Source organism: Schizophyllum commune (genome assembly GCF_000143185.2).
Source record: "Schizophyllum commune H4-8 unplaced genomic scaffold SCHCOscaffold_8, whole genome shotgun sequence".
NCBI lineage: Eukaryota > Fungi > Basidiomycota > Agaricomycetes > Agaricales > Schizophyllaceae > Schizophyllum > Schizophyllum commune.
The window spans coordinates 6,784-32,044 of record NW_026089545.1 but is presented as its reverse complement, the minus strand read 5'-3'; the positions used below and the strand labels follow the sequence as shown (position 1 = coordinate 32,044).

Here is a 25,261-nt window from a genome sequence, read left to right as displayed (position 1 = left end):
TATCTACTCAATCTCAGTGTCTGTTGTCTCGGAATTATAATGATATTGCTGGGTGCAGTGCGCCTCGGAATCTGTAGTTGGAAATTCACTCCGCAATTTCGACTCGAACGCCGGTGAAGTATCTTTCGCCGTTGTTCTCAATCCTCCTGAATTCAGTGACAGACCAAGGGCCTTCGCTCACACTACGGAAATCTGCGATAGTGCTCAATGTCCCCCTTCTCAACGTAAAGGTCCACGGAACGCTCGAACCAAGCTCCGATCGCGCACGCTGTTTGTGGCCATCAAGGTGGCTTTTGCGCGCTGAAGCAACTATGGATACAAATGAGTATACTACGCGTCCCTTCTCTACTGTCAGTATCCCCTCCCCATCTACGCTCTTCTTTCTGCAGATTTCGCTACCACTAATCCTCGTCCCAATTGCCCGCCTGCTGCGGCACTTTCGGGCCGCCCGCAGGCTTGCTCATGATGATGCTATCGACGCTGAGAACGCTGACGGCGGCCTCGGTCGCCAGACGCAGCGCCCACGCCTTCGCGGCGAGCGCATCGAGGATGCCGGCCTGCGCAGCAGGAAGGGTGCCGTCGGACTCGCCCTGCAACCGCACGTCAGCAACGACCCCTTCAGCCTCACGAGACCCTCCCCACTCACCTCCACATCCACACCCCACTCCTCGCCGCCCTCGGCCTCGTGCTTCGCCCACAGCTTGCTCACGACCTCGTTCCCCGCGCGCCCGCCCATCGCGTTCTCCGCCAGCGCGCGCGGCACCGCCTCCAGCGCCTGCGCGTACCGCCGCACCGCGTGCTGCGCGAGCCCGCGGAGCCCCGCGCCGTACGTGTCCACCCGCCGCGCGAGCTCGAGCTCGGCCGCGCCCGCGCCGGGGACGAGCCGGCCGTCCTTCAGCAGCGCCTTCAGCACGTTCACGCCGTCGTCGACCGCGCGCTCGAGGTCGTCCAGCCGGTTCGCGGTCGCGCCGCGCAGGAGCACGGTCGCCGTGCGCGTCGGCTCGCCCTTGCCGTCCGGTTTGAAGCCGGGGTCGCCGGGTCCGAGCTGGCGCACGACGGTGACGCGGTCGCCGCCGATCTCCTTGGTCTCAAAGACGTCGGCATGGCCCGCCTCCTCGGCGGTCGGGGCACCAAGGCGCGCGAGCGGGGTAGCGCCGACGACGCGGCAGAGGCGGCGGAGGTCGAACTTGGAGAGGACCTTGAGGACGGCGATGTTGTGGCGGTTGAGGTAGTGGAGGGCGAGGTCGCCGACGGTGGAGCCGGCGATGACGACGCGGACGCCCGAGTCGGCGATCTCTTTGATGATCTGGGGAAGACGTCAAGCCGGGTCGGTGAACGGGGGGAACGCGATGCGACGAGGGGAACGGGATGCGACGAGGGGCACGGGATGCGACGCACCTTCTCAAGCTGCTCCTCCTCTCCGCGGGTAAAGTTCAGCATCTCGTTCGCGTTCTTGAGGAGAACCGTGCCCTTCGTTTCTGTTTGCGAGATGTCGACGCCGGATGTGTAGACGGCGACCTTGGCGTTCTCCACCTTCTTGACGGAGCCTGCAACGCGCGGTGAGTGATACGGGAGCGGGGGCGACGGCACCCCCTCACCTTCTGGTTCACGGCCAAAGACCATGCCCTGGACGACCGTGCTGTTGTTGAGGCTGCTGCCCATGATCTTCACGACGCGCACATTGTCGACGTTAAAGTTCTTCGGGTTCGGGGGCATCACTGCCAGGCAGGCCTCGGCTACAAGCGCGGCCAGCTTGTCCTCGACGCCATACTGCTTTGACGCGATCGCGGGGCGGAGGGCAGTCGCGAGGGATGATGTGGTCAACGGGGAAGGGAGGGTCTTGACGGAGAGTTCTGGGGAAAGTTAGTCGAGAGGTATGGATGCGCTGCGCGACACGCACTCTCGAGCTCCTCCTGCGCCTTGACGGACGCCATCTCGTACCCCTTGATGATCTCGCTCGGGTGGAGGCCGAGGATAAGCAGCTGCTCGGCCTTCTTGAGCAGCTCGCCCGCGAAGATGATGACCTCGTTCGTCGCGTCGCCCATCTGTGCTCATGTCAGCGTGCATGGTCGCGATCGACGCGTGCGGGGGGACGCACCTCTGCCTCCTGCGCTTGCGAGGCCATGACGAGTAGCTTCGCGGCTGGATGGACGACCTCGATCTCGCGAATGATCGTGGCAGCATCGGAGGTGACGAAGAGGCGCCCGAGATGGTTGATGATCAGCTTGTTGCGGCCTGGCGAGATGTCAAGGCATTTTCAATTGCGGAGGGCTACACCGCGCACCATTGGGACCAAAACTTGTCCTGACCAGGTCGGAGAGCTCGGCTACTGCCTGAATATTGCGCAGAACCGCATCGTCGAGTCCTTGTAGGTGCTGCGCGTGCGTAAGCAAACATCGCAGTCCAGAGTGCAGTTCACGCACCTTGTACCCCTCCTTAAAGAGCTCTATGTTGTTTGCTTTGGGGACCTTGAGCGACATCTTGGACGCGCTCGGGATGAACGAAAAAGACAAGACGCGTATGCCGCCCGATCGCGTTGATGGAATTGATCGCTAGCGCGCACGGCTTCACTCCTCGTGGTTCTGCGCGAGCAACGACGGCGTCGGTGTCTCAACTGTTCACCAAATGTCGGCAGGACTTCACGTCTGCAAGGGGGTTACTGCCTGAGATTGAGATGACAAAAAGATAGCCCACCGCGAGGGTCGAACTCGCAGCCTTCAGATTCCGCCTAGCAGTAAGAGTCTGACGCTCTATCCGATTGAGCTAGGCGGGCGGTGCAGACCAATGCAACCGTACTTTCTCGTTCGCTCTTCACGATACCGATAGTACGAGTTGAGCAGGATCGAAGGTATCCCAACTGTCGTTGATGGTGGTAAAGGACAAGAGGATAAAGCAAGGACTAACTACGAAGATGCGGTATGTGACGCGCGGGTCCAAGCGGCGTCCGGCGATCGCCGAGAACCCCAATTCCATTGATAGTGACACACTTCTGCCTCTTTCCTTTCTTCTTCTTCCTTCGCGCGAAGTAAATGGATGTCGAGGAAGGCAAAGGAATCACTTTCATGAAGTACTGAGGTAGAAAATCCTAGGAGAATGAGACACGCGAGCCAGAGGCGCCTCTCGCAAGCCGGAAAACTCTCGTCTCGACTCTAGACCGTCATGCCGGTTTGTTCGCCTTCAGTGCCCTACTCCAGCCAATCTCGACATTTTCGCTCTGCTCCATATGAGACTCTGTGCTCGCATCCTGCTTTCCGATCTGGCCTTCTCCTGCGCTCCTGCCAGCTCGCGTCCGTCTCCAGCGCTTTCGCTTGCACGAATTTGCTTTCCACATTTACCCCTCCGCGCGCTCTGATCCTGCAGCTGACCCGTTCTCCTCTCGAGTTCTCGTCTTTTTGCTTCCCGACCTGCAGCACTCAGAATCCGCTCCTGCGCCGGCGTCCCGACGCTCTGCTGAACTCTTTCACATCGAGCATCGGTTTGTCTATGGTCAAATACTTTACCTCTGTGTAACGTCTTCACTCTGGTATCTCAGCCTGCTCTGCTTCCCTTCCAGACTACGAAGCGCTCAAAGAGCCTGACGTCTTTGTCTTCGTGGCAAGCATGCGCGGCACAGTGCCGTCTGGCGACAATATTATGTTTTCGATACGCTCAGCGGATGCAGGTGCGCGAAATCAAGGGAGTCATACCTTGGCTGTGGCTCCAGTTCTCTCAATCTCGATCCTGAAGTCGCGTCGGAGGGTGGGATGTTATGCTCCGAGTGCTATTGTCCATCCGAAACTCGCATCGCTCTTGCTCGTCGATGTGCCCACAGAGGATGGTGGTACGCGCCAGATCACTCACTGAGAGCTGACTGCCTTAGTGTCGCCTTTAAGCGGAAAGTGCGCTTGGAAGTATGGGCGGTATACTGTAAAAAAACCTCGAAGGTGAGTTAGCGACACAAGTCTCCGAGCTCGATGCAAAACGACACACCTTGTCGGTGAGGTCAACCAATTAACGCAGTTGATCGAGAATCTCCCTGCAGTCGAGCGCTGCATAGCAGGCCTCCTTTGTGGCTGGGAGTAGCTCAGCGGTGGCTGCTCAACAGGGCATGTGGTCCGCAGGGCACGGACAGCTGAAGGATCTTGATATCTCACGAGGGCGATGCCCTACCGGTGCGAAGGGACCTGCACGCTCGCTCAGAGAGTTGCAGGGCTGACTGAAAAGTGCGCACCATACCCTACTTGACAGGGATGAGTGCGCGAGGGCCGGTAAGCCGGGGCTCGTCACAGCGCTGGTCACGAGGCCCCCTCGAACTCAAAAGCCTCGATTCTGTTTAATGCCATTCCGAGTAGGTGCCCTCACCTCTTAGCTGTTGTAATGCCATACAGGGCCTCGCTCGTATGGAGCTGAGATGGTGACCAATGACTTCCATCGCCAAGGGAGGACGGTACCGGCGAGGTTCAAGTTGTCACGTGGATTGCACGTGGCGGTGCGCGGGATTTCCTGCTCGCCCCTCCCTCCAGCGACTGACTGCCTGCCTACCGCGGCCACGAGGGCCAGTAGAGTGCAAAGGGTTCTTTCAGTGTAAGTCCCGATCACAGGTGTCGACCTAGGTCTCGACTGATCGAGCTCGCCGGTTCGATGTGTCGATTTGACGAAATCTGGAGACCTGCGTCGTTAAGTCGTCCGAGGTTTTTTTACAGTATACCGCCCATATATACCGCCCATATGGAAGAACACATTACTACAATTGCCGCTCCCCGACGTTAGCGCGACGATGCCTACCTACACTGGTCCAGTGATCGCCGTGAAGATATGTCAACAGTACTTTGCGGCAGTGCGAGAGTTTGTCTTACCACCCACAGCTCAAGTGGCGTACTCCTGCACCGCGCACGCGACATGGCAGATGGGTGCTCAGGCTTTTCCATCAGTGGATCCCTCCTGACTCTAACGGCACCTCCCTCCGCGCTTGCGCCTTCAGGCGATGCAGCCCACGTCGAGTGAGCGCATCTATTGAATGGCAAACGCATAGCACCCACCTGCTCCCGTGCGCGACGCAGCCCCAGAGCTATCCACCTTACTGTATACCCACAACGCACCGACGAACGCGCATCTGCTCGCGCAGCGATGATGAAGAGCAGCGTCTCGTAAGGAGACTCCGTTAGCCGCTCCAGCTGTTGCTTTCGGCGCATCGCATGTCGAGAAGTTAAAGGGATCTCGTGAGGAAATGAAGGAGGACCGAGGTGGGTGTCGAAGGCGGGCATTGAGAAGGAACTGAACGTTGATAGACTGCGCTTGATCTTTCGCTTACTACAAACCTTCGTCAGCCCGCCTACTTTCCCGTCTCCCCCAGCGAACATCCAGGTAAGCAGCAGTTGCCGAAGTCCAGCCATCGGAGGTACGCCTGAGATAGGCGTTTGTGACCTTTTATGACCTGCGGCAACCTCCGCCAACAAAGGGTAATCCTAAAAAGGTATCCGGTGGCGTCCATTCGGCCCCCGTGATGACCAAAATTGGCGGATGCGACGCGACGGACGATGTGCTCGAACCGATCATCCTATCCCCGCCATGACGTGCCTAGGCGCTAAAAAGAGACGCAGACAAGGCTTGTTCTCGACGCTCATCTTGTTCGAGGCTAGACGCGAAGTTTGAGGTTCCCCGAGGAGGGACGGCTGCAGCAGACGCGGACGACGACGACGGACGACGGACGGCTCCGAGTAAGGACCCCTGAAGAAGAGGACGTACGGAACGACTAGACCAAAAGACACAACACGACACGAGGATGTCCGCAGACCATGGGCACGACGCGGGGCATGGCGCCCCCACGCACGACCTCGAGAAGAAGAGGACGCGCGCGAGCTCCGAGGACCACGCAGAAGGACACGATGAACCGCCCCCTCCACTACCTAGCTTGGCGATGGGGATTGCGCTCACGGCCGTATGCACGACGGCGATGACAGTCAACGTGCGTAGTCAAACCGGTTTGCTAGTGCTTGAACTGACATGGCGTGCACCCTAGATCTCGAACATAAACGCCGTAGCGATCGCGCTGCCTACGATCGGGGAAGACCTAGGGATTCCGGAGGACCAGCTACAGTGGATGACGAACGCCTATGCATTGAGCTCGGTGCGTGGTACACTGGCCATCCTGTATACGTGCTGACCTGGTTACAGGGATGCCTGCTGCTCATGTTCGGGAGGATAGCGGATGTGTACGGTCGGAAGAAGACGTTCCTGGCGGGGGCGGCTTGGCTATTCGCTTTCGGGCTGGGCTGTGGGTTCTGCAATGGTGCGTTCTCCCCTTCATTTACAAGAGTCTGTCCTGATCGCGCATGTAGATGCGGTCACGCTTGAGATTCTACGAGGGTTCCAAGGTGCAGGCGGTGCAGCCACTATCCCCGCCGCCGTACGTCCCGAACATGCGTTCTCGCATGCGTTCCTACATGCGCTCTTACATGCGCGCTGATATATGTCCCCCCAGCTTGGCATTCTCGCACACGCCTTTCCCCCATCTCGCGCACGCTCGATCGCCTTCGCCACATTCGCGGCCGGCGCCCCCGTTGGCGGTGTTCTAGGCACCCTCGTCGGTGGCGCGGTGACTCAATATACGAAGTGCGCTTGTCTTGTATTTCCCTCCGACATCTCTGGCTAACCTTCTTCTTTCTCTCCTCCCCTCATACGTGGCGCTCTCACACTTCCCATCCCTCCCTATCAACTTCATCCCCCTCCCTTCTCTCCCGCGTTCCCCTACCTCATACAGCCCAACCTGGCGCTCCGCCTTCTACTTCACCGCCGCCCTCTCCGGAGGTACCTTCGCCGGTGGTCTCTATGCCATCCCGCGCGACCCACCCTCGACGGAGAAGGACCGGCGCGTGGACTGGCTCGGCGCGTTCCTCGTCACGGCCGGGTTGACATTTATCATCTTCATTTTGGCGCAGGGCGAGATTGCGGAGCCGAATCAGTGGGCGACCGGGTGTGAGTAGTCTTTCAATAGACGTTGTCAGCGAGAGTGAAGGAGTGGTGAAAAGAGACGAGGTGCTGACTCGCATTGTAGATATCATCGCGCTGCTCGTCGTCGGCGTGTTCCTTGTGGGTGTGTTCTTGTGCTGGCAGTGGTGAGTACGATGGTTTGAACGGGTTACATCCGTCGCTGCGAGGTGCCAGTGGATGACGGGCATGATCACAGACGACGAAGTTCTCGGACGAGGAACATACTAACCTCCCGCCACAGGTACCTCGAACGCGTGCAGGACAACCCGAACGCGCCTTATTCCGTCTGGACGCCCCCGCCGCTCATGCGCCCGTCGCTGTTCGCGCGCGCGAGGGGGAGGTACGGCGTGCAGATGCTCATTGCGTTCTTGAACTGGTGTGTGTTTATGGGGTGGCAGTTTTGGGCGCAGGTGAGTGGGTGTTCGTGGGCGCATTCGTGTTTCTTCCACGGCGCTGAGCGTATCGTGGCGATGACCTTGCTAACGCGCGCATCTGCTTCAGCTCTTCTACCAGAATTACCAAGGCTACGGACCCATGCTCGCCGGCATCCGCTTCATCCCGATGTTCGTGACGGGTGTGTTGTGCAATGTCTTTATCGCGCAGTTTGTTGCGCATATTAGCTTGGTGTGGCTCATGTGTACGTCGTCTCAAGTTCTTGATCCTTTCCAGTTCCTTAACCAACCCCTTCACGGCGCTGTCTTAACGTGTTCCCCTCTCACCTCTCTTCCCACCTCTTTTCCACGCGACCCACTAACACCCCTTCCAGTGTCCGGTACCCTCATCACCTCCGTCGCCGCCCTCCTCTTTGGAGTCATCGACCCGAACGCGCCCTACTGGGCCTTTGGCTTCCCCGCCGCCATCACATCCGTCTTCGGCGCGGACTTTGTGTTCGCAGCGGGGACGCTGTTCATCGCGAAGATCTCGAAGCCGCACGAGCAGAGCGTGAGCGGGGGGTTGTTTCAGACGATGATTCAGGTGAAGCGATCTCAATACGCGCTTGTCGGTGACGCTCATGCTATTGCAGCTCGGCACCTCGATGGGCATCGCCGTCTCCACCGTCGTCTTTGACAATGTGCAGAAGATGTCGGGCAAGACGCCGCTGGACGCGTACCGTGCGGCGCAGTGGACAGCATTCGGCTTCGGCGCGCTCGCAAGCGTACTCGCGTTCATCTTCCTGCGCGGCGTGGGCGTCGTAGGGCATAAGGAGGAGAAGGTCACGTCATATAGTACAGACGAGGAGCGGACGGCGGTCAGGGACGTCGAGGCGGGCGAGGGGAAAAGGGAGGAGGCGCACGTTTAGCGGGAGGGTTACGACCAACGATGTAAGTGGGGGGTGTTTGTGCGAAGCTATTATTGGTGCTAATGGAGCTCTAGCGCAGGACTCCCGCATACGGTACTGATAGACTACATATATTGGGCATTACTGTAATGATACAGACGACGCAATGGAGTTCAACCTCGGGTTCATAATGAAGACGCGAGGATCCGCGGAGATTGGACGACATGCGGCATGCATGAGTCAAACCCTTGAACGTAGTGAAGACGCAACCTTCGCAAGTCCTGCGCCACTCTCGTGGTTCTCTGAGCAGCGCACCTCGAGTATATGACGAGACTCGGTAAGAATTCAACTCATCCTTTCTGATAACTCCCGCTGGGAGTCCTTAGATTAGCCAGCGTCGACTTTCCTCAGTCTGTCACCCCACTCTTCCTCCTATTGTACGTGCAATCTGGAGGATGATTGGCAGTGACGCGTAAAGTGCGTTCTCATTGACGTTCTCGGTGAGCTGTCAGTACTGACCAACCCCCTTGCAGTCATTGTTCTCGTTCTTAGCGAGGCCCAAACCTTCGCGGGGATGGTTTCGTCCAGCTTTAGCACTGTGTGAATCGCATCCCGCCGTTTCTATGCGGTGGCTTCGCCCTTCCCACGCAGTCCTCTATTCATGCCTCTGAGGTCCTTCTCCCACAGATCATCATCGATGCCCGCGGCGAGCAAGCGGTCACCCTTTCTCGCCATCCCACGACGCCCGTCGGCCTCGCTCGCTCGAAGACGCCCCTCGCGATGAAGGGCATGCGCCGCTGTCCAACTCGCTTCCCGAAGAGCGACGCCGACAGGGTGCGGCTGCGCGTGATCACTACGCGTACACGATGTTCCATTGCTGGGCCTCCAGAAGCACTGACGTTGTGGGTCGCGTGCAGGGTATAAGTACCTCGCCGCCGTGAACGCTTACAAGCTTTCCCGCAGGTCATCCCGCGCATTTACGTCCACGATGCTCCTGACGATCGCGCGGCGCCCTTTCACCACGAGCTGTGCTCGTCTCTCGTTGCGTGGCTTCGCCACAAGCCACAACTTCCCTGCGTTCCCCTCTGACGTCCCAACACATCCGCTGCTAGTCGTCGACTATGCACGCATCAAGGCTGGGGACAAGGCAGAGATCGATCGCCTCTGGGAGGCAGCGACAACGCTTGGGTTCTGGTAGTGCGTATCGTGCTCCGCTTCTCAAGAGATCAGTACTGATACGCGCTTCGTAGCCTGAAGAATCACGGAGCTGATGCGGAAGCTGAAGCTATGTTCAAGATGGGCGAGGATGTGATGCGCCTACCGCTGAAGGAGAAGATGAAGTTCGAGCAGGGCGATACAGGGAACTCCTTTGGGTGCGTTTGTCTGATAGTCTCCTACGCGAGACGAGATTGATTCTATCGCAGCTACAAGGCCGCCGGCGCGAATGCTACCGACGCTGCGGGCACTCGCGACACCGTCGAGTTCATCAACATCGCGAAGGACGACGCTCTTGCATATCCCGTCGTTGCGCGCCGAACATACCCCGCTCCTGTTGTGAAAGCCATGCCCACTGTCGTCCAACCGTTCGTTCGCAAGTCGGTCGACGTCAACAGCATACTTCTTGCCACGCTCGGCGAGCGACTCGGGCTCCCGAAGGACTCGTTGCAACGTCGTCATTCTGAGACGGAGCATAGCGGTAGCGAAGCGCGCGTGATTCACAGCATGCCGCTGACGCCTGAGGAACGCGAGGCGCGAAAGGCAATTGGCGCGCATACTGACTTCGGTTCTTTGGTGGGTGGTCTTTGTCGTCGTAGTCCATGCAGCAATAACAACCCCTCGACAGTCCTTCCTACACAATCGCCTCGGTGGTCTGCAAGTTCTCCCGCCGGGCTCGGAGAGATGGCAATACATCAAGGTGAGCATCTGCAACGCCTACATACAATGCACTTTGTACTGAACTCGCGCTTCTATCATGTCAGCCCCTTCCCGGACACGCGATATGCAACCTCGGCGACGCCATGGCGCTCTTCAGCGGCGGGATCCTACGGTCCAACATTCATCGCGTCGTGTACGTTGTCGTCTCTGCTTTTTTGACGTCGTGCTAACCTTGGTTATACAGCCCGCCGCCTTCGTTCCAAGCTGACCTCCCTCGGTGGTCGCTCGTGTTCTTCACACGCCCCGGGAACGGCCAGATCTTGCGCGCGCTCACGGACGAAAGCCCTATCATCCGCGATGCTATCGAGGCTAAACGTGCGCAAGGAGAGGACGTTAGCGTAGGTCCAAATCCTTGTTCGTCAACGCACCAAAGCTAACGTGTTCGATACCATAGGCGTATGATACGGGCTCGACGGCCTTTGACTGGTTTGCGCGACGCATCCGAAATCAGCGTATGAACAATCGCAAGGTGAGAACTTGGTGTCTAGCGTTGAGATTATCGCTCTAATGCTCGCGCGCAGGGTCCCGAGACGTGGCTGGCAAGCAGAGGCACGGAAGGTCGCACGGAGGATGCTATACCCGAAGTATGAGGTGGCCGACGCGTAGTACGAGGAATGTGTATACTTTCTTGAATACATCGTCGTTCTTTCGTTCAACGCCTCGCCAACTGGTGAGCGTTGAAGTTTTTCCGCTTGCTATCACGGAGGAAGACCGTGCCTTCGGTCAATCGATCGACGAAGCGTGCGCGCGAGAGCGGGAGGAGCCTGCGACGTGAACTTTGCGTTCGCGCTCTCTCGAAACTACAACTGCACCAACCAGCGGCGCAAGTCGGACCTGCGCTTTGCTTTCCTGGACGAGAATCTCAGTGCTAGGAATATGGTCCGTATGCATGGGTCCCATAGTACATACAACATAGCACGACGTGCGCGACACATACTTACATAGCTAGACGTTACACATACAAGATCATAAAGTCATACACAGCAAATGACATAACAAACAGGTCAATTCGTATTCCGTGTCCCCGCCTACTCGTCGGGGTATTCAAGGGTAAGCTCTCCCTCGTCCAGGTCGTTTGGATCATAAGGTGGTGCGTTCGCATCGTCGAGATGCGGCAGCTGAGCGACGTCAGTCGTGGTTGAAGGTGGAAGGTCGATGGGCGGCAGTGAGGGGGCCGGCTGCTGCTGCTGCAAGTCATTAGCGTGCGTCCCCCATACTCGCACTCGCTCTTGACTTACCTGGCTTGAAAATTGGAGGTCGGACGCATTGGCGGGGTCTGTGTCCAGAGGCGGTGGTGGCGGTAAAGCCCTCGAGAAGCGTTTGAAGCTGGGAAGCGGTTGACGGCGGGGCGGCGCGGGGAGATCGAAGAAGCGGATGGGCGTGTCGGTAGCGTCCTAGAAGTGCAGTCAGTGAAGGGAAGAGCGACATGGGAACTGAAGGCGATAGAGCATACCTCTTGCTTGATCCCGCGCTGCTTCCCCTCGTCTTGCCGGTCCAGCGCGGATGGGGAGTATCTGTATTGTCCACGCGTCGCCGAGGGAGGTGGGGGCGTAGAGAGGACGGGCGAGGAGGGCAAGGTGGGTGGTCCAGAGAAACTTGACCCTTGCCGCGCACGATGACATCGCGGCCTAAACGCCGCAGGATCTGTCTCTTCCATGTCGAGGGACAACTGCTGCCTTGCGCTGCGCAATGGTGCCCTCGCGCCCGACGGCGTCGGCGCCGACGTTGCGCGAGCACCCGCCCTCGAGATCACAACCGTCGCCTGCGTCTTCTTTCTCTTCGGCGATCTCCTACTTGCCGTCGTCCTACTGCTTCCCGCCGCCCACCCATCTTCAATGCCAGGCAGATCGTCCCACTCCCTCCTCTGGCGCTTCCTCGGACCCGGCCCTTCACCGCCCTCGATGATGGCTTCAGCTTGCGCGATAAGACGTGGCGTGTCCTCTTGTCGGCGATACACGTTGGGCGGGCGGAAGCGGTCGACGTCGGCGATGGCTTGGAGGAGGCGGAAGGAGAGGGCGGGCATGCCGTGATCGGGGTCGAGGGGCTGGTTGGGAAGGCGCTAGGAAGATGGGCATGTGAGTACGCAGATGATTGCGATAGAATAGGTCGACGTACGACGAGGTGAAACTGGCAGCGTAGGTATCCGTCGGGCGCCTTGACTTGCCAGGCCTGTGAGATTGCTCAACACGATGAATGGGTAGATGGACGAGTTATGCACGTTGATGACCGTCCATTCGCCGTCGTAGCGATATCCTTCCGCGGGCCCGTACCGTGTAAGCGAACCGCGGCATACGCGCACAGGCTGTCCCGAATGCCATGACTCGAGGAGAGCTTTGTTTCCCGTGCTTCCCCAGTCCTGGTCTCGCTCATGAACCTTGCTGTTCTTCTTGCGGCCGCCTGAATGTCAGGTATGAGCGACAGGGTATCCGACCGGGAGGTTGAGCAGCGAACCTTCGCCATCCATGATACTAGCAGACCATTAGCGCGCTGCTAGAAGGACAGATGAAGTAGACGTACATCTCATTAGGTGCCTCGCGATCGCCGGTATAGCCTGAATTCCTGTGATGTGCTGTCAGACGTGACATGATCGTGCAGCGAGGAAGCGGGGGTATCGTACAGTACGACCGATCGACATCCCGTGTGCGAGCCCGCTATACCGCGCTGTGTCGCGCAATGGACGCCTTCGGCGTACATATCGTCAAAACCCTTAAAGATCTTGAAGTGGGGGACTCGCTGGAGGTGACCAAAGATCGTGCTATCACCGATTGAGGTCAGCGCGAGAACCAGGACGTATGTTCAAAGAATGACGCACCTATCGTGCCCAGGTTGCTTCTCTACCTTCTGCCGTCCCTTGTTCTTACTTGAGGAGGACCTGAAGTCACTGGAATTCGAGCTTGAGGGCAGCCGAGGATCTGCGGCATCCTCGATGTCGAACGTCGGATCGGGCGTGGGACTCCAGTCGGGTCTGGCTCTCGAGGTGCCGCTTCCACGGCTGGCTGGGGGACGATGGACTTTGGCGCTAGTACTAGCGCTACCGCTCATTGTCAAGCTTTAGATATCGAGATCTGAAGATGGATGCGGGGGAAGATGAATGACGGAAGCAGATCCCAAATGAGATCGGAGGCAACTCGTCATCACATTCGCCACGTGCGCTCCCGATTCACATTGACGCCACAAATATTGACAGGCTCGGCTCCTTCCATCATCGAGCGCTCGTCGCCTCAGGCTGTCCTCTGCCTCAGCTCCCTCTTCCAGCCCCAGAAGTGTACTACATGAAACTGCTACGTCGCGTTTGATATGTTCTCCGACGCACTATCCTCCGACGTTCGTATGATATCACGGCTGCGCAAAGCGCCCCACAGCGCGTATACTCTTCGTGCACTCCATCCCCCTTCCCGCGCGCATGTTGACTCTGTTCTCGTCTGCCGGTATTCTCTGAAGATATCTCCCTCCTTGGTTGCGAAACAAGAACGATGAAGCTCTCCGTCGTCTTCGTCATCGCTACGATCGCTCTGGCCTCCGTTGTCGGTGCAGCCCCATTCCCCGAGACAAATGGACAGCGCCTAGCGCGCGGACTTCTGCCCCTCAGACCACGATATACTGCCGATAGTGCGTCTGTACTCCTCTGCGCGTCGATCACAGCTAACGTGTCAACTACAGCTGCGACAGCAGTCAAGTGGAACGAGCCTTCCGCGCGCGCGCGCTGAAGCGCGGCGAGCCCTCGGCTCGAGCTCCTAAGTGCAACGAATCTCTCACGTGCGCATACCGCAAGCACAACGAACCGTCCGCGTGCGCGTACGCCGTCTAGGTCGTCTAGTTGAGGGATTACAAGGTGCGTCTGTCAGTAAAGCGCATAGAACATAGCTGACAAAGTTGCAGACCTTGCTCATTCCACTCACCTACGAGGCGATAATGCCATCACGAACATGTAGCATACCATTCTCCTCTTTCCAGGTTCATCTCGGACGCTTCACTTCAATCGCAGTGCCCGCCTATCTATCCTGTATTCTACCACGGACATATCTCCCATGTAGTCGACTAGGCCTCCATAGACATGTCACCGACCTCACTCGTATCCTACGAAGACTCTGTGGCAGTATTCCACGAAGCCTCTTCGCCGTCCTGCCACACTCCCGACGTCCCTTATCGCGCAGCCTCACAACGGACTCATGAATTCGCGCGCATAAAGCGCTTACCTTGCTACCTTACGATGTTTATTGTCGCTAATTGACGGACTTGCTCTTCCCCTTCGCGTGCGTGTTCGGTACCTCGTTCAAAGGTGCGCCGTAAGTGACGAGGGCAACCGCAGCTCTCCCCGCGATGCGTCTTAACAAGACAGCTGCGCTTTGTGGATTGTGTATCATTCAGCCTGCATCGTTTGTCGGCGTACTATGGGTGGTGCGTCTTCATATACTCTCACTGTACTGGCCGGCTTTGGAAGAATCACCCGTCGTCCGCTACGATATTTGCTCAAGATGTGGAAGTCAAGGAACTTCGCACACAGAACTTGATGTCGCGTACGAGGTATGTCGTCCACTCGTCACCTTCGCGTACAGGACTATCCATCTTATCCCCGTAACAACCGCTTGTTCCGGAAATCCAACTGCCCTACCAATCCAACTCCTTCACAGATATATGGTCAACAGTTAAGGAAAAAGATTGCTTAAATGTCTGTGGTGAAGGTAAAAAGCGAACTCCAACCAGAATACTCAACATGATATTGCTGAATTAGCGGACACAACACGCTAAGTTGCGCACCCGGCCGGCCGAGTCGGCAAAATTAGCAGAATAAATTTGTTAAGTTGAGCGACCGGATGCGCACCGGCCGACCGGGTGTCTAACTTTGCGCGGTGAGTTGGCTAAATCGAGGTGATTGCTCGGCCGCCTCGCACGTGAATTAGTGCATTGGGTCTGCTAATACAGTGTGCCGGCATGCCGCATATCCTTCGGGCGGCCGACCGCATCTTCCGGGCGGCCGAGCGGCTGAACTAGCAGAACAAATCTGCTAATTTATACTAGACAATATGTTGCCAGTCTCCGCGGCGGTACTATAGTACACGAATTATTCCAGCAGCACAGCTAATGTTACTTTACACTACGTCGTGCTCTACACTCGGTGGCAAAATATTTTGATACAAGGCTTGACACGCAAGTCAGTAGTAGGTACACATGGAAGACAAGGCACGTCTGACTATTGTACTGATGGCTTGGCTCATCCTTGTATTTGTCACGAGTTGGTTTTGTTACATGTACAGCTCGACTCTAGCAGTCACTCGGTCACGTCACGCGTTCACGCCTTATATACCGAGTAGTCACACTTATACACTCTTTAGTCCGTGCGTTGTCGCCTTCGGTTTGTGTCTGTGTTCGGCGTTGCCGCTGGGCGCGCCAGCCCCTCCAGCTTGCGGCTGAGGGGGGCCTCTGAGGCCCTGCCCGGGGCTTTGTACCGGGTCTGTCGCTGTCAAAAGTGGTGCGTAGGAGGGCGAGTCTGCCTTCTCCCCAGTGACGCGCCACAAAGTGTCACGTCACACAGTGGAGGTTCGACCCCTCCACCGTAACATAGCACTAGCGTCACGCTCCGGATTAGGAAGGTGCCCCTATCTGTAGATACAGGCGACGTGGCACCTCGTTCCCAACTTCCCTCAGTCGCTATCTCCCTAGCAGGAAGACTGAGGGTATGTTGCTCACTTACTGTACCTATATTATATACTAACCTTACTTTAGTCTTGCGCGTCCTGCGCTCTTTTAGGTATGAATATCAGTCGCTATCTCCCTAGCAGGAAGACTGAGGTCTTGCGCGTCCTGCGCTCTTTTAGCTCGTGAAAGGTTATGAGCCCCATGGCCTAAATCGAGCAAGACTTCGATCTGCGACTCACTCTATCCCACTCTGCGCCATGGCTCCCAAGGACAGCAAGGTCCCGACGCTCACCGACGCGGCGGACTGGCCGCTCTGGCGCCTCCGGGTCACCGACGCCCTCAACAGGGACGATCTCACCTCCGTGGTGACTGGGTCGGAGAAATCCCCTCCCCCTGAGATTGCGGTGTCTCCACCGACGCCGACAACGTCCTCTCCCCCGTCCACGTCGCCCGGCGCTCCGGCTACTACCACCACATCCACGGGATCGGGCTCCTCCTCCACCACTCACCAAGTTGCGCGGAGGGAGACCTGGTCTTGGCGGAATGCCCGCGCCCTCTCCACCATCCGAGAGCACCTCTCGAACGACATCGCCCTCGAGCTCCACAAGTACCAGCACGCGAGCGAACTCTGGGAGAAGCTCGTCGAGAAGTTCGAGCAGACCAACACCAGCGAGATGGCGGTCGCCGAACTGATCAAGATCTTCCGCGCAAAGCTCGCCGACGCCGACGACGGGGACATCTTGTGAGGGTCCTGGGCATCTTGAAGGGTAACTCCTTAGCGAGTCCGGTATTGTCGAGTGCATTTCTCTTTTCTTTCTTTCTGTTTCTACTTACGACGCTGAGCTACGCTTACTTTACGGCTGATACGGCTTCTACCTATGCTACGCCGGTGCACGTGTCGGGCGAGTGACCGCCTCGTGCACCGCCGCGGACTTACGTTTCGTCACATCACTATCTAGTCGCACAATTATGAGAATAAGACTTACCTTTCTACTTGCACCCGCTTCGTCCCGCGGCTACGCCACGAGGGCTCCGCCTACTACGAGACACCTGCTACGGAGAGCCGTTCAGGTGTGAGTGACCAAGGGCTACAGGATAGCCGTTCCCTCGCCCTCTATCTCGCCAGTAGGCGACCACTCTATCGCGCCCGCTGCGTCTTCGTGAGAAGTACCCACCAAGCCGCTAGGCTCTTACAGAGTGGACACTGTGGGATCTCGCGAAGACTCGAGACGAAGCTTCTCGGTACGTCTCGCTTACACCCCCATTGAACTAAATCCTTTGATAGCCTCTTCGGCGCGCGAGAGCGTATCCGAACACGAGTTAAGGCGTGCGAGTCAATCGCCTTCACCTACCCCCACTACCGCTAGCTCGCGGACTCTATCTTCCAGAAATAACTTTCCGCCTCGACCCCCCACGCCACACCCGCGTGCGCGCGCCATGAGCGCCTCGAAGGGCGCCAGCACCAGCGCCGCGGGGCCTTCTGATTCGCCCGCGCAGACGGGTACGCAGGCGACGGAGGCGGACACGCAAAACCGGGAGGACGCCGGACGTACGTCCCCAGGGAACTCAGAGACTGAGGAAGACACACGGATGGCCACCATCAGGAGTGTGCAAATGGCATTCCGTCTGGTCGACGACCCTTCGAATCCGGACGCCGATCTGAACTCTCCGCGCAAGCGAATCGACTCTCTCATCCACCAGAAGACGCTGGAGAAGGAGGACATAGTCGACCGAGGAGTGCAGAAGCTGCCCTCGGTGCGGCCAGAACCTTGGTTCGCGGTCAAGACGGACGTGCTGAACTTCGTGAAGCAGACCTTCGAGGAAGTCCAGGACCTTTTGGACGCGCTCGCGCCGGCGGCGAGACCCGACATGACCGACTTGGAAGCGGGCCGTTGGACGATAGACAGGAACGACGTCCTTATTCGTAACTTGACCCATGCGCGTACTCTGTCTGCCTTGCATCTAGCGTGGTCAGCTATCAGTACCCGAGCGGCAGTCGCTCTTCAGGAGTACCGCAAGATGCGAAGCCGAGCGGAAGCGCTAGCGCAGGGCCGCCATCCTCCTTTCATGTCCCCTATCACTACTCCATCCAGCGTCTACCGAGAGCTTGACGAGATCTCCAACCCCGAAGAGCAGCTGAAGTACGTGGTAGGAGCGGTGCCGGGGTATAAGGACAAGGACGAGTATAACCCGGACGCACCAAGCGCATATCGGAGGCGCTTCATGGGAAAGACGTTCGAAGAGATGACCGTCGTCCCTCGAGAGCTCAACAACGCCTTCCCGGAACGGCGCCCCGAATGGAATCCGCCGCTCAAGTACTACGTGGATGGCGAGCGGTTTGAGCACGACGGCAAATCGGAGACGGGGAATCCTCTCGCGGGCTACCTGGAATATGTGCCGCCCAGGAGGAGCGGCAAAGGGAAGCAGAGAGCCGAGTTCGTCGCTGACGCGAGGAGCGGGTCACTGTCGGAGAGAGAGAGAGAAGACTCGTCGAGCGAGAGAAGAAGAACACGCGAAGAAAGCGCTTCGCGAAGGGAAAGGTCGCCCCGCCGAGATGACTACAGGCGACGCGAACGCTCCCCCCGCCGAGAACGTTCACCGCTCCGTCGGCGGCAGTCGGGTATCGGCGCATTGGCGGGGGATCTGAGACCTACCGCTTATGTTCCGCCCCACAAGCAGCTAGGCTTCGAGTCGATCTCGACCGCGCGGTACGCGCGACGCGCAGAAGGCAGTTCCAGTCGCGAAAGGGACGCGCCGCCGCATCAGTCCAAGTCGAGGGGCAACGCGGATGACGCAGACTGGAGGAGGAAACCAGAGAAGGATCGACGGGACTCGAGGCGCAAACTCACGAGCGGTCCGCCAAGTCAGCGAAGCAGAGGCCGTCGGGAGGAACGTAAGCGATCAGGCAGAGGGGGACCACCTCTGATGGGATCGTACGCTCACGAAAGACGCGAAGTACAGTCTAGCTAGACGATCCACACAACCAAACACCAACAACCACGATAGCAATGAACACGCTAGACTGGAGGCGCTACGAGAGCGGGCGAGTCCGAGTATTTATATTACTAGGGGATAGATTGTGTTGTTTATGCCAGTTCCAGACGAGCTGGACTGAAGCGAGAAGTCGAGTGGGGCAATCGGACGTCTCGGCGTTCTTACGAGCGCTTTCGGGTTTGATTGAAGTTCCCAAGGCGGTTTAATGCACTCGGAAGTTCAGGCTTTTATGTTGTGTAAAGTGCGGGTTAACGCGGTTGTGTTTATTTGGTGTGGTGTGTAGGTACTAGGGCTTCTCTGCGCGGGGCGGGAAAAGTCCTCGAATCGTATGTAGGTCTCGGTATATAACTTGCACGCGTCGTCTCGGCCGTCCAGACCGCGCGGTAACACACAATGCCTATCTCTGAGTCAAAATCCAACTATAACGCCTATCCGCGCGTTCTCCTGTCCGAATAATCGCGCAATGACTGCGGTTCCTGGCGGTAGAGCGGTTGACTGGTCGGGTATCCTCCTGCGCCGCGATGCCGGGCGCGATTCCACACTTGTTGATGTTTACCAAGGCAAGGCCGGCCTGGTTTCCACCCGTTCCCTTGTGCGCGACGCGGCTCAGAGGCCGGCGCGGCGGGGAGCGTACAGTCTGGACTGTCGATACGCGGGGAGTGAAGCCCTTGCCGGGGCGGACAGCGCTTGGCAGCGCCGACGCTCGGTTCGGAGTTCAACTCGGCGATGTCCGAGATCACGAGCTCGGACCCGAAGTTCCGGTCTCGGACCCGAAGTCACGTGTAGTCACGTTGATGGTTCGAGTTCCACTTGCGCGGTGCTCTGCGTGTCTCCGCATGACGGCGAGCAGCAGGAAGGCTTGTCCGAGCCCCAACAATAATCTAGATTCTCTTGACACAGCAGGGCAAGAGGACTGAAGGCTTGAGGCGCGTATAGCGCGGCTACTTGATTAAGTAGGGCCCGCCAAAGGACTCGCAGGATGTCATCGACGACGCGCAGACTCGTGATCAGGCGCCGAAGAGCTCGCTGCTATCCTTGGTCAGTCATTGCAGACGGATAATGCTGCGGACTAGTTGTATTGAAGGTTAGGAAGCGTGGCGCTCCTGGTTTTCTATGTCATAAAATACCCCCGACGCGCCCGTTGTACAGTCGCGACGTCGGTGCAGTATATACGGATCCGCCCATACAATCTAGACCAAGTCGACTAGATATCGCTTGTTTGTGTATGTTTTTCCGCGTTTTTCAGCCGCAGGGCGTATCATCTCCCCCACACCAATAATCTGGACCGTCCTCGGTCAGTTAAGGTGGATGGGTGACTCGGTGTTGTTACTGGGTCGTCGGGTGACTCGCAGTCGACTGCTGCCGCAGTCTCTTGGTAGGTAGTTGTCGGAGGGCGGCAGGGCGCTAATTAAGCTTTTGGCTCACGCCGCATGTTCCGGGCATGCATGGTCGTTTAAAAGCCGGCCGTGCGCATCTCCCACGGTTTTCCAACTTGTCCTGAACCACGAAGGTACGTCGCTGGTACGCGCGTTCCGACGCGCCGGCCATACTGACGACGATCTAGAGATGACCGCCGGCAACGAAGGCCCACACTCGACGGTGCGCAAAGAGCACCAAGCTTTCGCCCGAAAGCTCCACCAGATCGAGAAGGATGCGAGCGCGCTGCTCAAGGGCGAGGAGCCCACGGTGGTGAACTTGGTACGGGGGATCCAGCGCGATAAGAAGCGCGCGACGATCCTCAAGAAGAAGCTGGTAAGCTCCGTTGTGCAAGTTGTTTCCGGCGCTTGCTAACGCTTGATTGTAGATATCCTTGTCCGACGCCATTGCGCAAGCGCGCAAACTGAGAGAGACGGGCCCCTGGGCGCCGACCGCGGCGATCCAAGGGGCGATGTTTTTCCTGTTCGACTGCCTCAAGGCATCGGACTCCGAGTCAAAGTGGTACGCGCTACAAGAGATCGCGCGCCCCCGGTAGGTCTCGGACATAGTTGAGTGAAGCCCACTGACATTTTCACAATCTAGGTATGTGATCAACATCGTGGGGCTCGATATCCCGACGCACGACGCGACACTGCGTGTCGCTGACCGCGATCGGGTGCCGCGAAGGGCGAACGAGGACTTGGTGAGTCCTCGGCGTTTTTTTTTATGTGTTCACAGCTCGACTAAACGCCCGCAGGACGTACTGCTCTTGCAACAGCCGCAGCTGCCCGCCGACTTCGTCGCGGTCGAGGCAAAGCGGTGCGGCCTCGGTGAGGTCAAGCTGAGTGGGTGCGCGCCCGCGACGCCAGCCCAAAGGAGCCATCCAGGGCAAAAGGCGCACAGGAACGACACGAACAAGGGCGCGACGAAGCGCAAGCGCGCTGCTAAGGTGCGTTCCACCTTGTTGCGATTGGATTTCAGGTTCTACAGGCTAACACTTCTACAGAGGAAGGTCGCCGCTGTTTCCGACGACGACGAGGTCGAAGTCGAGGAGCCGGAGCCCGCGCGCAAGCGCACGCGCTCACAGACGAGGGCCGCCGCCTCCACCTCGAAGGGCAAGGGTCGGGCGAAGGCGGGTCCGAGCTCGGCGCGCGGTCGGCGCGGCAGGAAGGCCGCTACGCCTTCGGACGTCGAGGAGGAGGAAGAGGCGGAAGAGCGCTCTCAACCCGAGTCCGAGGAGCGCGACGTCGTGCCGCCCGTCCGTTTCCGCGTGGACTGGGACCGTCGCCCGCGCGATGCGGACGGCGAGCTCTTGCCTTACGTCGAGACGGAGGACGAGGCTAGCGAGCGGCGTCAGGGCGAGTTCATCGCGAAGGGGCCGGCGCCCATCTACGGGCTGAACGGTGACCTGCTTGGTCTCACCTCGCCTCCTTCCGAGGACGACGCGCAGATGCTCGAGGAGCAGGCCGAGGAGCAGGAGCGCCTCGCCGACGAGGAGGAGCAGATGCTCCGCATCAAGGAGGAGATCCGCGCCCACAACGAGCAGCGCATGCTCGCGGGGTTGGGTGACGACGACGCGCCTGAGTGGCCGGTGGCGGGTAGCTCGGGGCTTCAGCCTGGCTGGACCCACCTCCCAGACGCCGAGGACGAAGAGGACGGCAACGCGGGGCACCCGGGCGCCGAGGAGGAGGAAGAAGAGCTTGAGGACAACGACGCCGAGCCCCCTGCTCTTCCCTCTCCCAAGCCCGCAGCGCCTTCGCGCTTCCCGACGCCGGAGTGGATGAGGGAGGGACCCTCGGGCGACCGTCCAGCGGAGTTGCTCTGAGCGCTCGGCCGAGGTAAGTCCCGTTTTGATTTCTTTTTGTCGTTTTTGTGTATCCTCGCTGACCCGCACCATCCCGACAGCTTCCTTCGAGGAGGAAACGTGGTAGGTAGTTCTGGATTAACGGGGACAATGCGCGCGACACGCGCTTAGATATGTGTTTTCTTGGGTCCCTGTACATTAGATTTTTCTTGTACTTCTTGTTGTACGGACTCCAGTTTCAATTGTACTTCTTGATTTCTTGGATGATTTAGGACGATGCCAAGTGACCTAAGAAGCGATAAATTACGCTGCGCGACCGCCTTAGTGGTCGGCCAGTTGAACGCTGCTCGGCGGCGTGCTCGCGTGGGTCGCACGTGACCGTCGGCCACTGCCGGTTGTGGTTCGACTTAACGAGTCGTGCTTGTTCGCGATAGCGGCGCGAAAATCTCCGTCGTGGAACGAGCTGGATCGGCAGCCTATCTCCCCCACACCAAAAATGTCGGCGACCTCGCCGGTGTGGAGTTCAGGAGCAGGTAGAAATTTATGAAATTGCGGCAGAGGGCGCGGATATCGCGTCCCTGACCGGCCGCGCGGTCATGATATAAGATCGGAGCGCGCTGGACGGATGAGTCCAACCCACTGCAACGATTCATTCCTTCATCTCCCCCAATGGCCAACAAATACCAGCGCGATCTCTTCGATCAGTTTCTTGCGCTTCTGCCTTCAGCTTCGGCGGCGCTCAAGACCGCGCTCCGCGAGGTCGCGCACTGCGACCTTCCCGCCGCCAGGAAGATCGTCAAGTATCTCAAGACACACGTGGAGGAGCTGCGCGCGCTCGACGCCAAGGTCGTCGAGCATTATGAGGGCAACAAGGAGAAGTTGGTTGCCGCGCTCGATGGGGTCATGGTGCGTGTTCGGATCGTCGCTGATCGCCTCCCATCTCACACTGAGCGTTGCAGGTCATCATGGACTTCAAGCAGGTCCATGACAAGCGGCCGATCATGGCCCACTGCCTGACCGTCTGCTACACGGCGACGGACAGTCTGGCACCCGGGGAGTCTGCGGACGACTTCTACCGCGGCCTGTCGGCCACGAAGCGATCTCTGCAGGAGATCGTCTCGAAGGTGCGTTGTCGGACGTTATTTGTCGTCTAAATAGACTGATTTATTGTTTTTCGCAGCTCAAGGCCGAGGAGACTGCCCCCAAGGACGCCGACGACGTCGTCATGCACGACGCCGACGCTCCCGCCGTGGCGGAGTCATCGAAGGGCAAGGGGAAGGCTCGTCGCAACCGCAAGGGCGCGGCGCCCGGTCCCTCTGCTCCCGACGTTTCTGAGCCGTCGGCCCCCATCGTGGACAGTCTTGCTGCCGCGGCAGACCCTGGATCTTTGAAGCGCTCCGGATCGCCTACGGAGGGCGACCGTCCTGCTAAGGTGCGTCCATCTTCTGCCGCTTATTTGTTGTCTGGGGCTAACCCAAGTTCCATCTCAGATGTACGTCTGGGACGCCTCGGCGTCCGGCTTCTCTCAGTACGGCACCCAAGGCCTTATGGTCGAGGGTATGTACGGAGCGAATCCGATCGCCACGGCGCTCGGCGAAGGTGCGAGTGCGATCTTCGATCGCGCGAACACCCTCGGACGCCAGTCGTACGGGGACGGTGAATTCGATCTAGGCGTGGTCGTCCATAGCCTGGCGCAGGTCACGGCGGTCCTGAACGCGTCCGCCTTGAACCTTGGTGCGTTGTGCGCTGCACACACCGCGATGGATGGGACCCGTCGCACTCTGTCGAAGGTGTACCGCCGCGCGACGGCGCGCGAGGTCTTCGCCAAGTTCGACGCGGTATGTGGCCTGAATCGATGTGTTTTTAATGATACTCATCCGAGTTTATAGTCGGACGACGAAGGCGTGCCGGGCTCGCGTCGCACCAGCCGTTCTACGGGCTCGGAGACGGTGCAGAAGGTCGACGAGGAGGCGCGCGCGAAGCGCGATGCTTCTCCGGCGACCGCTGCACGCGCCGAGGCAGCGTTGACAGACGCGCTGGTCGCAGACTCGGAGGCCGAGCTGGACGACGCTATCTCCGAGGCTGGCAAAGCCAAGGCTCCTCAGGTCACCGAGGGAGCCGGCAGCGCCGCCGAGGCGATGGAGGTCGACAGCGCCGCACCTAAGAAGAAGGAGGCGTCGCGCTCGTCCAGCCGCGCGGCCAAGAAGTCCAGCAAGCCCACCACGCGCTCGAGCGCGAAGGAGACGGAGGAGGAGACCCCCGCCATCGCTACCCTGCCTGCTGCGTAGGCGGCTCGGTCTGGATCGTTGACTCGCACGTATACCCAGTCATTCGTTATGTCCGACGTTCGTTTTCCACCCGCTCTGACCCTTACACCGCCTGGTGTGGGCTGAGCTGAGCTTAGTTTATTTATTTTCAGTAGTCTCGCGTTCGGGACGCGGCACCACACTCGTTTACTATCAGATAGCCGTGTACTTAGGACTGTGTAGTCGAGGCATACCTATTCAACGAATTTTTGTTTTGTTCTCACAGAGTCAGAGCCTGAAGAAGCCTGAACCAACAATTCCCGGACCTCAGAGGGCTCGTAGAGCTTGCGGTTGTCAATCCAGACTGACTCGTGAAGAATTGCACCTGGTGCGGCGCGTGTGCGTACACCATTGGAGTATGGCTCTTATTTTGCCATTTTATTCATCTCCCTTTGCCCACCTGCGGCACGGACTTTCTCCGTAGGCTTGATGGTCCTCCGGGACCGGCGCTCGCCAGGTTCGGGAGTTGGGGAGAGTTCCCTGTCCGGGGATTCGTCGGGGGCGTCGTCCAGGAAGCCCGGGGGCTCACTGCCTTCAATGCCTTCCGACTCGGACTGGTGGTCGTCGTCCTCACGGTCCCGACGGTCAAGCTCGTCTCGGCTGTCCGGTCGTCCCTGCGCTTCGACGTCTGGCTCATCAGGGAACGAGAAGTCGGGTAGGGGTTGCGCCGGCAGAGCGTCGTCGATTTCTTTGAGAATTCCGTCGTCCAAGTCCGCGAGCCCGTCAGGACTCACTTGGGCAACTTCGTCCTCGTCCGGCTCGTCCGAGGCCATGAGTTTCTCGAGCTCGTCCGGAGACAAGTCGATTAATGAGTGTATTTCGTCGGGCAAGGTTATAGAGGCCCGAGAACGGTAGGGCAATACTCTAAATGCTCCGACCTTATTTTGAAAGACGGTTCCGTCTAGTTCTGCCACAATATAA

At 58.6% G+C, this 25,261-nt stretch overlaps 6 protein-coding genes and 1 non-coding gene across 7 annotated transcripts; 4 read left to right on the top strand and 3 right to left on the bottom strand.

Moving 5' to 3' along the window:
• Positions 1-271: 271 nt before the first annotated feature.
• On the bottom strand, positions 272-2,866 carry SCHCODRAFT_02630261 (T-complex protein 1). Its single transcript, XM_003030734.2, has 9 exons — positions 2,695-2,866; positions 2,424-2,645; positions 2,285-2,375; positions 2,099-2,235; positions 1,901-2,045; positions 1,599-1,853; positions 1,399-1,547; positions 647-1,306; positions 272-590 (listed from the first exon to the last, which is right to left on the bottom strand). Exons 2-9 carry the CDS (start codon positions 2,478-2,480, stop codon positions 402-404), a joined length of 1,683 nt encoding a protein of 560 aa, XP_003030780.1. The 5' UTR covers positions 2,481-2,645; positions 2,695-2,866; the 3' UTR covers positions 272-401.
• SCHCODRAFT_t147 lies at positions 2,688-2,773 on the bottom strand. The gene has a single exon. It is a non-coding gene; the product is annotated as a tRNA-Lys (tRNA).
• Positions 2,867-5,318: 2,452 nt separating the features above from the next.
• Positions 5,319-8,436, top strand: SCHCODRAFT_02630257 (MFS general substrate transporter). Its single transcript, XM_003030306.2, has 13 exons — positions 5,319-5,343; positions 5,580-5,944; positions 5,999-6,106; positions 6,154-6,268; positions 6,318-6,385; positions 6,461-6,591; positions 6,740-6,954; positions 7,034-7,094; positions 7,211-7,379; positions 7,471-7,606; positions 7,736-7,944; positions 7,994-8,291; positions 8,344-8,436. The coding sequence occupies exons 2-12, from the start codon at positions 5,762-5,764 to the stop codon at positions 8,267-8,269; spliced, it is 1,671 nt and encodes a 556-aa protein (XP_003030352.2). The 5' UTR covers positions 5,319-5,343; positions 5,580-5,761; the 3' UTR covers positions 8,270-8,291; positions 8,344-8,436.
• Positions 8,437-8,969: 533 nt separating this feature from the next.
• SCHCODRAFT_02630249 (Clavaminate synthase-like protein) lies at positions 8,970-11,253 on the top strand. Its single transcript, XM_003030307.2, has 9 exons — positions 8,970-9,150; positions 9,212-9,445; positions 9,499-9,621; positions 9,673-10,039; positions 10,092-10,163; positions 10,228-10,316; positions 10,368-10,521; positions 10,578-10,652; positions 10,705-11,253. The coding sequence occupies exons 2-9, from the start codon at positions 9,237-9,239 to the stop codon at positions 10,771-10,773; spliced, it is 1,158 nt and encodes a 385-aa protein (XP_003030353.1). The 5' UTR covers positions 8,970-9,150; positions 9,212-9,236; the 3' UTR covers positions 10,774-11,253.
• Positions 11,035-13,284, bottom strand: SCHCODRAFT_02689948 (uncharacterized protein). The gene is made up of 9 exons (XM_050346818.1): positions 12,996-13,284; positions 12,801-12,938; positions 12,701-12,742; positions 12,635-12,651; positions 12,402-12,580; positions 12,299-12,352; positions 11,637-12,242; positions 11,422-11,577; positions 11,035-11,370 (listed from the first exon to the last, which is right to left on the bottom strand). Exons 1-9 carry the CDS (start codon positions 13,223-13,225, stop codon positions 11,212-11,214), a joined length of 1,581 nt encoding a protein of 526 aa, XP_050199000.1. The 5' UTR covers positions 13,226-13,284; the 3' UTR covers positions 11,035-11,211.
• A 106-nt stretch (positions 13,285-13,390) lies between these two features.
• Positions 13,391-13,991, top strand: SCHCODRAFT_02582087 (uncharacterized protein; the record flags this gene model as incomplete). The annotated part of the gene is made up of 2 exons (XM_050343929.1): positions 13,391-13,796; positions 13,856-13,991. Exons 1-2 carry the CDS (start codon positions 13,657-13,659, stop codon positions 13,989-13,991), a joined length of 276 nt encoding a protein of 91 aa, XP_050198999.1. The 5' UTR covers positions 13,391-13,656.
• Positions 13,992-17,257: 3,266 nt separating this feature from the next.
• Positions 17,258-18,790, top strand: SCHCODRAFT_01098839 (uncharacterized protein; the record flags this gene model as incomplete). Its single annotated transcript, XM_003030309.2, has 1 exon — positions 17,258-18,790. The coding sequence occupies one exon, from the start codon at positions 17,258-17,260 to the stop codon at positions 18,788-18,790; it is 1,533 nt and encodes a 510-aa protein (XP_003030355.1).
• Positions 18,791-25,261: the final 6,471 nt, after the last annotated feature.

What these genes read in the sequence shown, in the direction of transcription:
- SCHCODRAFT_02630261 (XM_003030734.2), bottom strand. Translation starts at nt 2,480, where the DNA reads ATGTCGCTCAAGGTCCCCAAAGCAAACAACATAGAGCTCTTTAAGGAG. An exon ending in GGCGCAGGAGGAGCTCGAGA is followed by an intron (nt 1,854 to 1,900) that starts GTGCGTGTCGCG and finishes AACTTTCCCCAG; the next exon opens with AACTCTCCGTCAAGACCCTC. An exon ending in AGGAGGAGCAGCTTGAGAAG is followed by an intron (nt 1,307 to 1,398) that starts GTGCGTCGCATC and finishes CGTCTTCCCCAG; the next exon opens with ATCATCAAAGAGATCGCCGA.
- SCHCODRAFT_02630257 (XM_003030306.2), top strand. Translation starts at nt 5,762, where the DNA reads ATGTCCGCAGACCATGGGCACGACGCGGGGCATGGCGCCCCCACGCAC. An exon ending in ACGCCTATGCATTGAGCTCG is followed by an intron (nt 6,107 to 6,153) that starts GTGCGTGGTACA and finishes ACCTGGTTACAG; the next exon opens with GGATGCCTGCTGCTCATGTT. An exon ending in CAGCCACTATCCCCGCCGCC is followed by an intron (nt 6,386 to 6,460) that starts GTACGTCCCGAA and finishes ATGTCCCCCCAG; the next exon opens with CTTGGCATTCTCGCACACGC.
- SCHCODRAFT_02630249 (XM_003030307.2), top strand. Translation starts at nt 9,237, where the DNA reads ATGCTCCTGACGATCGCGCGGCGCCCTTTCACCACGAGCTGTGCTCGT. An exon ending in AGAGATGGCAATACATCAAG is followed by an intron (nt 10,164 to 10,227) that starts GTGAGCATCTGC and finishes CTATCATGTCAG; the next exon opens with CCCCTTCCCGGACACGCGAT. An exon ending in CGCAAGGAGAGGACGTTAGC is followed by an intron (nt 10,522 to 10,577) that starts GTAGGTCCAAAT and finishes TCGATACCATAG; the next exon opens with GCGTATGATACGGGCTCGAC.
- SCHCODRAFT_02689948 (XM_050346818.1), bottom strand. Translation starts at nt 13,225, where the DNA reads ATGAGCGGTAGCGCTAGTACTAGCGCCAAAGTCCATCGTCCCCCAGCC. An exon ending in AAGCAACCTGGGCACGATAG is followed by an intron (nt 12,939 to 12,995) that starts GTGCGTCATTCT and finishes AATCGGTGATAG; the next exon opens with CACGATCTTTGGTCACCTCC. An exon ending in GCTGCCAGTTTCACCTCGTC is followed by an intron (nt 12,243 to 12,298) that starts GTACGTCGACCT and finishes CCATCTTCCTAG; the next exon opens with CGCCTTCCCAACCAGCCCCT.